This window comes from Humulus lupulus, chromosome 6, assembly GCF_963169125.1.
Source record: "Humulus lupulus chromosome 6, drHumLupu1.1, whole genome shotgun sequence".
Lineage (NCBI taxonomy): Eukaryota > Viridiplantae > Streptophyta > Magnoliopsida > Rosales > Cannabaceae > Humulus > Humulus lupulus.
The window spans coordinates 1565609-1579913 of NC_084798.1; the positions used below are offsets into that span (position 1 = coordinate 1565609).

Genomic DNA, 14305 nt, shown 5'->3' on the forward strand with positions numbered 1-14305 from the left:
GTATGCTCTTGATACATATAATATTTTAAACAGACTGTTTATAGTGGTCACTGTAACAGATTAATTTATTTCACTCTCAATTGTGATCTTCCTTCCCTTCCCTTTCCTTTTTTTTTTGCCGTGTTTTGATTTTATTTATGTTTTATTTTTCTTTCTTGTGTATGCTTTTTACAGTGACAATCACAGGCTTCAGGGTTTTGTAAACATCTCTTCAAAAAGTCCTGCATTTGACCTCTTATCTAAGATACTTGAGTATGTGTACCTCTTTATATTGCATGAACTACATTTTATATTTGTATGTTAGTGATGATGTAGATTGTAATTGTTCATGGATTTATAAACTTTGTATATTAGAGAGAATCGTGGGCTTCATTTGTATATATATTCTTATATTTGTTTATTCATGTTGTATGAGGCATAATACTCTTATTTACCAAAGGAGAGATACAAATTCAACTTAACAAGATGCTCTCTACACTAAATATGCATAACCAAAGTCTAGAACTAGTCAAATTTATTATTTAGTAATAAATTCTTCAAGGAGAGAAAAAAAAAATCCTTGAAGAGAAACCCACATTCATTCTTTTCTATGCAAGCTCATTGGCATGAGAACTGTTTTAAAAAATCATTTTATTTCCTATGTATGAAGCTTCCACACTAAAAACACTTCAACATAAACCCTAAAAACACTTCTTCCTTCCTCATCTTAGCCACCACACTCTTCTCAATGTTTGACCATGACACTTATCAACCATGACACTCTTCTTCCATTGACTTTTGAAGCTTTGCCGCAAGCTTCATAGACCAAACTACCCCATTGTTCTCCTCACCCAAACTGCTTCTCTCTTGGTCATTTTCGGTCTCTCTTGGTTGATTTGAGTCTTGAACGTTTCAAAGAACAACACATTGTTGAATGATTTTACTGCTATTTTTAGAGGTAAATCTTTAAATAATCTATGCTTTTTGTTCAAGTTTTCAGTGTGTAACAGTCTTACATATCTATTAAAACAATATATTTAATGTTTCCATTAACTATATCCAGCAACTCAAATTTGGGTTCATAGGCAAGCTTCTGATAATTTGGTGTGCAAGAAATTTGGTGTTGATTTATTCTCTTCTTGTTTGGCATGGTTTTAGGAAACCAGACAGAGTGGTCAAGGAGCCAAAGCTAATTTGGTTATTGACAAATTTAAATTTTAAGGTATTGTGATAGATATTATAGATGTATAAATAAAAAATTTACATGTTTATTGAAAATGGAGAAAAAAATTGAGTAAATGACCATTTTTTTTTCTCTTTCTTTTTTTTTTTTTTTTTTTGTATTTTGTGTGTGTTATTAATTGCAGAAAACTGCTCAAGTAATATATTTTTAATTGGTCAACTTTTAGTTTCATGATTTAATGCTGAAAAAGATTGATAGTCTCAATTGTTTGTATCTATTATATGGTTATGTTCTGATTGGTTTTGACAATGATTATATATGATGATAGAGATGATGATTATGAGCATATCAACAAATTAATTGATGCCTTTAAGACTATAGATTAGAACATTTTTGGAAAATGTAAAATAAATACAAAAATACTAGATTCATATATAGCTAGTTTCTTGTATAATAGAATGGTCATATTTGTGTAATTCTATTTCTTTAGTCCATGATTGTTTGTTTGTTCTCAAGTATGTGCTTAGTACATACAAAATGAATCAGAGGTTTGTCAAGTTTTTCTATATTTCAGTGTCTTGTATATAAAAATTGTCAGTATCTAATTGAAAGTACCATGAACTATGTAGTACAACATTGTAACAAATGTAGAAATTAAACTATGTGGTACACTTAATAAAATATATACTATTTTTTGCACAAGTTTAGGATTTTGGAATGTACTCCTTAGAGTATTGAATGGAATAAATATGGAGTACAATGTTTTATGAATTATATTTTACATCAGTAAAGTTTGCTAAACTATAGTTTGTTAAAATCTAATTTTCAGAAGCAATTTCATGGTTTTGCATTATAAGCCTTGTCTCTCTCTCTCTCTCTCTCTCTCTCTCTCTCTCTCTCTCTCTTTCTCTCTCTCTCTTGTCTCATTTATTTCTTTTTGCTACAACTACTAGCAATGTTTGTCTTTGTGTTGTGAAACTTTCAACTTGCTTTTTACTTATTTGTTCTTCTTTTGAGATGATATGACTAATTATCTTAATTCCAAAACAACAAAATTTCCTTTGGTCATTCAATTTAATATCAAATCTGTCAAGTAAGCATAGCCATTTTGTTTGTTGATTGATTGATTAATTTTTTTTTAAAATGTTTTGGAACTAACAATATATGCTCGTCTCTTGTCAAACATTTGGTTATGATTCATGGCAACTTAGAGTTCTTTGTAATTTTACTAAAAATCTATATTCATTTCCTTTTGGCCCCTGGGGGAATGCTACCTACACTTTTTATTAGCTCCAGTTTTTTTTTTCCTTTTGTGATTGTATGTTTGTCACTCATCATCAATCTATTTTCAGATGCCATACTGTTTATTGATGAATGCACTTGCTAAGACTAGACTGACCAATGAAGCTAAATCAGTTTTTGATGAAATGCTTGAGAAATGCGTTAGCTCAGGTATGCAGTGAATAAAGTTGTTAAGTAGGCTTCTTTTAGACATCAAACTGTGAATTGCCTTCTTACTAATGCACGATGCACTAAAAAGCATAAGCATCTAGTTCTTTAGGTTATCAAACTAAACATATCATTTGTCATGCCCCCAAAATCCTGTTCATAACTTAATTTGATTTTTACTAGGGTTTCTAATTAAGGTCTTAAGATTTGGACAAGAAGTGTTCAACACGAATGTTAAAATGCTATGCATGCTACACTAAAATTAGTTTTCACTCAATGCAATTGAGAAGGGACTTCGGAACCTACATACATAAGGAACCCTCAACGCATTTATTTGGTATTTTGACCCTAGTCATGAGATGTCCTGTGGCAGATCCTTGAATCCAAGTATTAGAAAGTTTGCCCTGGAATAACATTGTTTTAGATCTTGTATCAAAAAGTTTATAATACTGATAATGCACCTTCAATAATATGTGTCTTTCAACAGTAGTAAAGTTATAAAGGAATCTTTGTTGCAACTTTACTCTCAAATTTGATAGATTCAGTTTAATCAACATGAGCTTTGATGGGCATAGCTGTCGTTTTGCATGCTTTCCATAGGTCATCTAGTATAATTATACAGACTATCATTGTGCTGAAATGATGTATTTTTCCTCTGGCAGATGGTTATTCCTACAGTATCATGATTTCAGCATTCTGCAGAGGTGGGCTTTTGGAAGAAGCAAAGCAGTTGGCCAAGGATTTTGAAGCAAGATATGACACATACGACTTGGTGATGTTTAACACTATGCTCTGTGCTTACTGCAGGTGATATGGAGAGCGTAATGGAAATGTTAAAGAAAATGGATGAATTAGCTATCAGTCCTAATTATAATACCTTTCATATCCTAATAAAATATTTCTGTAAGGAGAAGTTGTATTTGCTTGCTTACTGAATGACAGTGGACATGCACAATAAAGGCCATCAATTAGATGAGGTATGCTCCTTCCTATTGATTAAAACTGGCTACACATTTTTTTCTTTGTTTTTCTGTCCAGAGATGAGTAGAAAAAAATATAATATATTTTTCAATAAACAAGTTATATTTTTCACGTGATTACATTTAATGGTTTTTTCTTGTTACTTCTCTAATGCCTGTTTGTTTCATCAGTGGATGATCACATTTGTTACTTTGTACCGTATCCTTAGATCACGTCTGACTTTGAGTTTCTCATTTGTGACGATATTTTAACTTGTCCCATTCCCAGTTGTTTACATCTTCTAAATAACATCAATAAGTTAGTTTCTGGTTGTTTGTATTGCAAATTTAATTGTCTCTCATACTCTCGCTCTACCTATGTTTTGCAATCCTTAAGCTCCCGTCCTCACTCGCATTCTCTTGAAAAATCATATTTAATTTTCAACTGAACTCAATCTCTATGATTATCGCTCTAGTTTGAGCTTTTTTCTATGCATTTTTCTCACTCAATGTTTATTTTGTTGTTCTGGTTTGGTATGTTAATGGGTTCTTTAATAGATGATGGAAAATGTTTATGAGTAGTTTTTTTGCTGCGTTAATTGATGGACATGCAGCCTAGAAAGCTTTATATGAACCTACCCACTTAAAGGGAGGAACTTTCACTTCATTTTTGTGTTTATTTCTGCATTGTATTGTTCACTTATCTTTTCAATTGACTTCTAGTGATGATTATATCATGTATAATAGTATTTCTGCCCTGTGATGGAAAAACTCATTATTGGAAACAAATTCTCCTTGGCTTTTCATAATTGCCCTTTACATCTTTGCCGCCTCATTATCGCCACCACCACCATCATATCTATCTATCTGTCTCTCTTTCATTCCTTCTTTACTACTACTACTGCTACTCTCTCTATCTCTTACGAGGTGGGTGAAGATGTAAATGGGCTTTGAAAATAATCTGTGGTTAATATTGTTAATGATCTGATATAGCTATGAGATCTGAGGGCTCTCTAATAATACATTTGTTACATTTAATGGGTTGCTCTTGTTACTTCTATAATGAATTTGTGTTTATTCTTTGCAATTTAAATATGCCATGTACTTTTCCTATTCCTATGTTTCTTTTATTAATTTGATGAAGAAGAAAGAACAATCACCTTGTCCTCTATATCTTCAATTAACACTAAAGAAATTAAGATGTGTTTTCATGTTTTAAAAAGTTTTCCATGTGTATTTTTAAGACTAGTAAAACTTTAGTTGGTGTTAACTGTTACTTTAACTGTGAACTTGTGGCTCTTGAATGGCAGAGAATCTTATGACTACTTCTGCCACCCAATTTGCACTATCACTTGAGTTATCTCCTTGTTTTTCTTTGAATTCGAGAATATTCACTCCACTTGCTTGGACACAGGTAAGTTCATCACAAAGGCATTGTTTCTTCTTTTAAAAGTTCTAGATCAATCTTGCACCAAGTTTTTTCTTAGATGTTGAATTTTGCAACTAGCATTACTTTGAAGGTTTAAGAAATATACTAGAATTCATATTTTTGCTATTATTTCGCTTTCTTGACAAGAAACAGATTTTAGTTAAATATAAAATCAGAGCTAATTAATTCTTAGCATTTCTGTTCATTGTAATCTTTCTGATTCTTATGCTAGTTAAATATAAACATGAAAGCATACTTACTGTTAACTGCGGCCAGTGGAATAATGCAGATAAAGCCTCTCATAGGACCAACAAAGCAGATCATGAAAATTGGTGTGAAAAGTTATGACTGGCATGAGCTTTTCCCAAAAGGTTTTCTCTGTTCCTTTGTATATAGTTTGTCCAAAAAAATTAATCAAAAACCTGGTATAGCTACTAAATCTAACCCCCAAAAAAATTGCTTCTCTTGCAGTACAGAATAACGCTGGTGCAATAATTGCAGTATGGGCTCCTATAGTAGTTGTGAGTGTTGTTTGTCATACTCGCTTCTTGATAATATCTACACTAGTTATGGAAGCCCATCTTAGTTTAAATTTATTAATGACGAACACTGTAAAATATCTTGAACAAAGAATTAGGGAAGAAGTTAGAAGCTTAGTTTATAGATCAACCTGGTCTAGCATAAATGCTTGACACATTATTTTATTTCTACTTTACAGGTATATTTCATGGACACACAGATATGGCATTCTGTACAATATTTGGTGGAATTTATGGTATTTTGCAACACCTTGGTGAGGTAAGCCATTTCTTCTATATATTTCTCACTATTAGAGTACATTGCAATGTTCTTACTCTAGTGGAATGTATCAGAGCTTACCGCATCATCATTAAGGTAAGTTTTGGTTTTTTTCGTTGATATGTTACTTTAGAAGAGTGACCTTCCCTGTGTTGCCCACACCCCAAATTTTGATTTTGTTTATGATTTCTTTTAAAATGTATCTTAGATTGGATAGTTTTAGTCTACAATTTATTTCTAATACTTTACAATACTATTAAAATAGATTTAGTTATGATTTCTTGTTAAAATTCTTTTATTTGTAATTTACTTTTCTAAAATGTTCTTACAGTGGAAAAATCTATTTTTATATGCTAGAGTAAATTGATTTTTTCTTCCCCAAGTTATCATTCTCTTGCATCTGATAATGGTGAAAAGAAATTTTAGAAATTAAATGAATTTGACTTCTACCATAACAGTCATGCTGGAATTCAGGTTCAATTTTTTTGCTTTGGTCATGTTTAATGTCTTTGTTAATTAATATAGAGTATTAATGAAAGTTATGTCTTGTAATATATACTCTTGCAGGGAACCAGTCGGCCTACTCACTACCATGTCTTGTTTGATGAGAACAATTTCCCTGCTGATGCCTTGCAAGTTCTCACCAACAATCTCTACTACACTTAAATATTATTCATTTTCATTTTTTGTTCTCCGATTCCAACATTCTATTGTGAACTACTTTTGTTGTTCCTGTTCTTGACTTGATACAGGCATTTAAGAGGCATAATGTTATGTTTTTTTTTTTTTTGTAGGATGGAAGGAGCAATGTGCCAAGTACTCTCCTTACTCCACATACTTTGAGGGCAGACTCAGCTCTACCATGCCCAACTCTGTGTACAACCAAAGTAACAACTCAGAAAATGGAAACCATTCTAACATCATCTGAACAGGTGGGCTTTTTATTTCCCTTGTGCACACTATAAATGATTAATGGAAAGATTGTAGTACTTTTATTACTACAAATTTTATCTATTAAGTGGTAGCTGCTAGATCTGTTATGGTTTTCTATGAATCTGTTAGTCTTACTTGAATTTTTAGCTCATTATAAGTGATGTATTCTCTTCTTCTATTTAACACTTCTATATATTTCAATAAAGTTCAGTTCATTCATTCTCTATCCTCTTTGATTTTCTCATTCACTTTCATTTCTGAATTTAAAAAGACGATGCTTCTTCCTGCCCTTCTTTATTATTGAAATTAATTCCCCTGCTCATGTATGTTGTTCGGTGTGATTATATGCTGAATATCATTCCTTGTATTTTCTCATGTGTGATACTTCAAGCACTGATCTGTAGACTTATCTCAGTTTTTGGTGGATCCTACTCCATTTTCTAGGATCTTGCAGGCAAAGGACACCAAGTGAATTAGATAGAGAGGTTAAGAACTTGAAGGTGGCATTTATTGACCTATTTTTGAAGCATAACAGTTTCAAAGAAACTGCAAAGCCATCGAGATATTGATGCGAAGAATGGAAGAATGTATTTCACTAATTTTTGTATACATTTCTTGTTTTGTATTTAGTGATAAAGGAATCTGAATTGGGCATAAATTATGTTGTAATATGATTTCTTAAGCCTAGACTAGTAGACTAAATATTGTAATTACATTTGAGTAATTAATAAAAATCTATTTATGTTACCTTATTTGGCTTCAACTTTCATATTTGTTTTCCTAGTTTTGTGTAAGTAAAAAAAGATTATGTTTCTCTAAGCTAATATAACACATTTGTTATACTAAAGTGTAGTATAACACAAATAATGTGTTATACTAAAGTGTAGTATAACACAAAAAATGTGTTATACTAAAGTATAGTATAACACGAAAAATGTGTTATACTAAAGTGTAGTATAACACAAAAAAAGTGTTATATAATCGACTATAAATAACATAATTCAACACTTTTCAATATATTAAAATAACACAGAAATTGTGTTATCATTGACAATACAATAACACATATGTATAACACTGATAAAGTGTTATGTAAAGTACCCTGACCTACGATAACATAGTCGGTCTTAACACATCAGAAAGTGTTATCGTATGTTTTGATAACACATTTTCGATGTTATTAAAAACATTTTTTCTTGTAGTTATGTGTGGACAAACAGGTGTGAGAACATTTTCAAGGAATTGAAGCGACGACTGATCACCGCTCCAGTATTGATTCTACCATCGAACATTGAGAAGTTTGTGGTTTATTGTGATGCTTCCAGACAGGATTTGGGATGTGTACTGATACAAGCCAGAAAGGTGATAGCCTACGCATCGAGACAGCTGAAGGAGTATGAGCAGAGATATCTCACACATGATTTGGAATTGGCGGCGGTGGTATTTGCACTTAAGATTTGGAGACATTATTTATATGGTGAGAAGTGCGAGATATACACCGACCATAAGAGTTTGAAGTACTTCTTTACTAAAAAATATTTGAATATGCGCCAGAGATGTTGGCTGTAATTGGTGAAGGATTATGATTATGATATTATATACCATCCTATAAAGGCCAATGTAGTGACTGACGCACTGAGTTGGAATGGCCCATGACAGTTGTCCAGTTCGAGGCAGATATTCGATAGGAAGTCTGAGGAGATGACTAAAATAGGTATAGAGGTTGTGGTTGGTCGATTAGCCAACATCACTCTTCAGTCTACGCTCCTTGAGAGGATCAAGGAGGCGCAGGGGGAAGATCCCCATTTAAGAGGGCACAAAGAGAGCATCTTAGCCGGAGCGGCTAGAGACTTATTGTAACGCCCTAAACTCCATGGACCGCTACGGTGTGCCTTATAAACAGTAATAAACTCGCTAATCGAGTCATTTTTCCAAAATCGTGTAACTAAGTATCATTAGCGGTTTAGGGATTACAAATTTTGGTTAAGATATAACGTTTCATTAGAATATTTACTGTATACATTGGGATCCCAAAAATATAATTTAAAGGTCTATTATAAGAAAATATTTACAACCAGCCGATCTAAGTGGCAAAACAGGGTTTAACCCTAGTTCCTCTTTCAACCCTCGGCCGTGGTGGTCAAGCAGCCACATATGTACACATCGCCACCTAAGCTCTCCAACTCAAGGATGGCCTAGCTTTCTTTTTCCTGTACATACACCATATAGAACCCGTGAGTCGAAGCCCAGCAAGAAAACTCAATATGCTCATGAACAGTAATAACATGTCATCAAACCATAAGGCACATGCCTAGCAAATATAACCCTATTCAAGCAGGCAAATAAGTTCACGTAATGATGGGTATCTAGGATAAGGAATCCTGCCCTCCTGAGTGGATGACTATCAAGTCAATCCTAATCAGATATGTGATTTAACACTGATGGTTCTGGTAACCATACTGGGCTTATAGCCCTAAATAGAAGAGTGACAGTTGTAAAAGTCACTAAGGTGGGTTCCATTCCCATTAGCCATGTGACGATAGGGTCACCGGGGCTTTGTAGATAAGTGATCATTTCACTTGCATAAACAAGACAGGTGTTCGATGATGTAGCACCCACATTATTTTGATATATATAGCCAATAATCACATGATTGCATTGCATTACATATCATACAATATGTATAATTTGAGCATATGCATATTCTTATAAGTGTTTTCATGTATAAGTATAAAAGTTGTGTATGTGATGTCTATATGTATGCTCAATATTATTAACCTTGTGGCATTTGAGTTGTCTTTTATGGGTGTTTGATGTGCTCAAGATATAAGAAAGTATGAAAAATATGGACAAGGCATGGAATTAAGTGTTGAAAGTGAGATATAGAAGGCAAAATAGGTTAAGTAGTGGAAAATAGTACAATGTCGATTACTAGTATTTCGGTGTAAAATTGAGTATTTATGGATTTACCAAATGTAATCGAGGTAGGATTAAGGTCTCATTGATGATGTAAAAATGGTTTTAGAACCATTAGATCAATTCTTGATGGGAGGTATACATAATCAGTGGTATGGATGCAAAGTCAAAACGAGCTTAGCATAAGTGCGCTACGCTCGATCGGGTAAGCATAACTATTGGGTATGAAGTCATATGGACCTAAGGTTTGGTGTGAGTGTTTTACACATAAGGATAATAGGCCTAGCAGATGATTAAGTCGAAATTATTGAAGTGATAAGGTTTTCATAAGTCAAAAGGTGAAATGATGAGATGAAAGGTGTCAACTTTTGACAATAAGGCTAAATCATTGAAAATAAGGAATTTTCATCAAACCTTATCACTTTGCACGACCATTATTCTGAAAAACAGAGAGAAAAGAAAACCAAAAACCATTTCTTGGCTGGTTTGAAGAAATTCTAAGGAGATCCAAGTGAAAGCAAAGCCAAAGAAGTAGATTAAGCTTAGTTCTAGCCTTTTTATGGTAAGTTCTTGTACTTGGAAGTTAAACTATGTTTTTGAATTTTCTGAGAACTTATATATGGTGTTTTATCCTTTTTAAGATATTTCTTGGGGTTTCCAAGTGGTTTGAGGTTTAGAAAAGCTTGAAGAGATTGTTTTCGCCGAAAAGTTGCTCGGTAAGTGAAATTTTGTGTTTTATGAGGTTTTTGGGGTTCTTGGAGTACAAGATGATTTTTGGTTATTTGATTGAGTTTATAAGAGAGTATATATGTTTATAAATGTTTGAATATATGTGGAGACTCATTTAATTTGGGTAATGATCTAGGAGATAAGAATTTTATCAAAATCGGTATATGATAACTTTATGATGAATCATGTTGGTATTTGGGATATATGGTTATGGCAGGTTAATTGATGTTGATTATTGGTGTATTTTGATATTTGAGGATAGCTAAAATTAAGGGGAAACTCTGTCAAAATTTCCCCAAATGTCTAAGATAAATCTAATGCTCGATCTAGGTGGTTTAAGGCATTTTAGGCATGTTTTGGGTATGAAATTTGATATGAAGTCTTATGGGTATTTTTTAAATGAGAGTTCAATGTATTACTGCCATCATTATGATGAGAAATCCATGCTATTGTCAGGATAAGCACATCAATACCTAAGACATCACTTGTTACACGGTGAAATATATTGTGGACAAAAGGTAAGTAAAGTACTCAACTGCAACACAAGAATTATGTGTTATGTGAAAGTATGCATTATATGAATATTTTGTGAGTAAGTGGTATTAACATACAGTGACACTTCATCATAAATTTGTACGCATGGCATAATAGTGATATGGTAAATTATTATATGATATAAGACCATGCATGATATTATGATGATTAATTATATGATGTCTTTGCAAGTTTTGTGCAACATAAAAGAAAGTTGTAATAAGAAGTTTAAGTTCAGTGCCACTGTTTTGAAAAGGCAAATGAAAGTGTTAATAAGTGTAAACGGAGGCCTATAATAGGCTTATAGTGGCTGCCCAATAATTTGGGCTAGGTTTTAGTGAACCAATTATATTGTTTGCCATATTTCCGTTTTTATTTCTCCTCCATATGAGTTATTGTTATATGTATTGACACCACAGTGTGTGGCCGCCTTAACTCTTGAGCCTGACGGGGCAACGATGGAATAAGGTTTTTAATGTGCCCTACTTGGTGATGGCTAGCCGGAGGAGAACCCATGGGATTTTATATTGTATGTGTAACAAGCCCTGCAGGCATTGACCAATTCAAACAGTGTGCACAATATTAAGGGGCCCAAAATTTAAAAAGAAGTTGTATATGTCCATTGATATTGGGTAATCATTAGCATTGCATGCATTACTTTGCTTACTGAGCTTTAGGCTCACAGTTGTCTTGTGTTGCAGGTAGAGAAAGAAATATGTGAATGATATGAGGAGAACTGAAGCATGGTCCTGACCCTGATTTGTACATATGAACACATCGACCTTTTTGTGGGTTATTTCAGTTATCAGTGAGATGTTTGTAATAAAGTATGAAGTTATGTTTTGAAAATAAATTGGGTTATTTAATACTTATGTATAATATGTTTGAGACACACTTTATGTTTAATGTAAATAATGTGAAATAAGTTTTCAAGTTTTAAAAAAAAAAAAAAAAAAAAAATGTCCAGACTTCCGCAGAAATAAATTATGATATAGTTTTAAAACGTAACACCTCAAATATGGTTTTTAACTAAAATAAGTGAGGGTGTTACAAGTTGGTATCAGAGCGCCATGGTTAAAATGTTCTTGTAGACCGTTCATATGTACACATTGAGGAAAGGATAATGCTCAGTTCATCTGTAAGTTTTATGTGTGCATTTATTATGTGCTGGTTGCATGCATCATGTGCTTTATTGGCTAAATGACATAAGTTATGGACATTTTGTCTTAAAAGATATATAATAACACAGATGGATCATGAACATGGAATGGGGGCTACTGAAGGCTCTTGCAGCAATAAATATGAACAAGAAATGGCTCAACTTCGAGCGGTGGTGAATAGACAGGCTGAACAAATTGAGAAGTTGTTAGCAAAACAACGACAAAGGCAAGCACCAACACCACCTACTGAAACTCCAACACCTCCACAAGCTCCACCTCCACTAGCTCCACCTGCAGTGCACCCCATGGAACCATTATATGAACGGTTCCGAAAACAACGCCCACCAGTATTTGAAGGTAGCACTGACCCACTTGACGCACAAGACTGGAAGAGTTCTTTAGAAGACATCTTTGAGTTCATGCAACTAAGTGACAGGGAAAAAGTTTCTTGTGCTGCACATACACTTAAAAAGGATGCTAAGATCTGGTGGGAAGTGGTTAAGCAGACTAGAGAAGTGAATCAGATGACTTGGGCAGAATTTGAACTGGTCTTCAATGAGAAGTTTTATAATGAAGCTGTGTTGACTGCCAAAGTAAGTGAGTTCACTAGATTGCAACAGGGGAATCTATCAGTGGCTGAGTACGCCAGGACATTTGACCGGTTAGCCAAGTTTGCACCAGACTTGGTTAACACTGAAACTAGTAGAGTGAATCGCTTCCTGGAGGGTCTACAACCAGAATTGGCTAGAGATGTAGATATGGGACGTACAGGGCCTCTTTCTTATGCTCAGGCTGTGGAGAAAGCTTTGAGAGCTGAACACAGAGAAGAAAAAATAACAAAAGCTAAAGCTGCTACTAGCATGCCTCGTAGAGACACTCCATTCAACAAAGAACAAAGCCGCTTTCACAATGACAACAAAAGAGGGGCCCAGAATTTCCAATTTAGACAAGGACAGAATAAGAAATTTAAAGGAGGTCAGCAAAATAGGCAACCTGGATTCCAACAAATGCCACGATGTCAAACTTGTGGAAAGAATCATTTCGGGGAGTGCAGGCTTCTAACTAAGAGCTGCTTCAAATGTGGCAAGGGGGATAATTTTATCAAAGATTGTCCATTGATGAAGAACCAACAAATGAAGGATGAACCTCAGAGGACAAATGCTAGGGTGTTCACGATTACTCAGGCTGATGCTGATACCAACAACTCTGTTGTGTCAGGTGATATTTTTGCATCTGGTATTCTCACTCATGCATTAATAGATTCAGGTGCCACGCATTCATTTGCATCATTGACATATGTAAAAAGGTTGGGTAGATCGTGTGAAAAATTGTCAGAAGTTTTTAGTACAATGTTACCATCTGGAGAGATTCTGTATTCTACTCATTGGTTGAGGGGGGTTCCTATTTGCATTGATGGTAGGGAATTATATGCTGATCTAATAATGTTAGAGATGGCCGATTATGAGGTGATTTTGGGTATGGATTGGCTTTCAAAGTATAATGCCACTATTGATTGTAGAAGGAAAACAGTGATATTTAAGCCTTCAGAGGAAGATGAGTTTATGTTTACTGGAGCGACATCAAAAAGTTGCATTCCATTAATTTCTGCTATGAAGGCCAGGCGACTGTTGGAAAGTGGATGTGTGGGTTATCTCGCCAGTGTGGTTGACACGTATAAGGAGCAAAAGTTAAAACCGGAAGATGTACCGGTAGTTAGAGATTTCTTAGAAGTATTTCCAGAAGATTTACCGGGATTGCCTCCAGACAGAGAAATTGAATTTGTGATTGAGCTACTTCCTGGTACAGCCCCTGTGTCCAAGGCACCTTATAGAATGGCACCAGCAGAACTAAAGGAATTAAAGATACAGTTGCAAGAACTCCTGGATAAAAAGTTTATCAGGCCTAGTTTTTCACCATGGGGAGCTCCGGTGCTATTTGTGAAGAAAAAGGATGGGACGATGCGAATGTGTATTGATTATAGAGAATTGAACAAGTTGACAATCAAGAATAAGTATCCACTTCCTAGAATTGATGATCTTTTTGATCAATTACAAGGAAGAGGAGTGTTTTCAAAGATTGATTTGAGATCTGGGTATCATCAATTAAAGATTAGAGAAGAGGATGTACCAAAGACCGCATTTCGAACTCGGTATGGCCATTATGAGTTCCTTGTGATGCCATTTGGATTAACTAATGCTCCAGCTGCATTCATGGACTTGATGAACAGGGTGTTTAA

The 14305-nt window shown here is 34.1% G+C and overlaps 2 protein-coding genes across 9 annotated transcripts; both read left to right on the plus strand.

Annotated features, from left to right (window-relative positions):
• LOC133781343 (uncharacterized) lies at positions 1-7477 on the plus strand. 8 transcript variants are annotated; one of them, XM_062220298.1, is made up of 10 exons: positions 1-252; positions 1138-1201; positions 2515-2614; positions 3274-4984; positions 5289-5370; positions 5471-5520; positions 5718-5797; positions 6365-6433; positions 6592-6729; positions 7146-7477. In XM_062220298.1, the coding sequence occupies exons 4-9, from the start codon at positions 4874-4876 to the stop codon at positions 6638-6640; spliced, it is 441 nt and encodes a 146-aa protein (XP_062076282.1). In that variant the 5' UTR covers positions 1-252; positions 1138-1201; positions 2515-2614; positions 3274-4873; the 3' UTR covers positions 6641-6729; positions 7146-7477. The 8 variants fall into 8 exon arrangements, 4 of the variants coding, with proteins under 4 accessions (XP_062076282.1, XP_062076281.1, XP_062076283.1 ...); XM_062220297.1 differs by having other exon boundaries at positions 7175-7477; XM_062220299.1 differs by having other exon boundaries at positions 3274-3588; positions 5276-5370; positions 5476-5520.
• A 4681-nt stretch (positions 7478-12158) lies between these two features.
• On the plus strand, positions 12159-14305 carry LOC133783592 (uncharacterized). The gene is made up of 4 exons (XM_062223244.1): positions 12159-12834; positions 12913-13535; positions 13686-13778; positions 14297-14305. The coding sequence occupies exons 1-4, from the start codon at positions 12159-12161 to the stop codon at positions 14303-14305; spliced, it is 1401 nt and encodes a 466-aa protein (XP_062079228.1).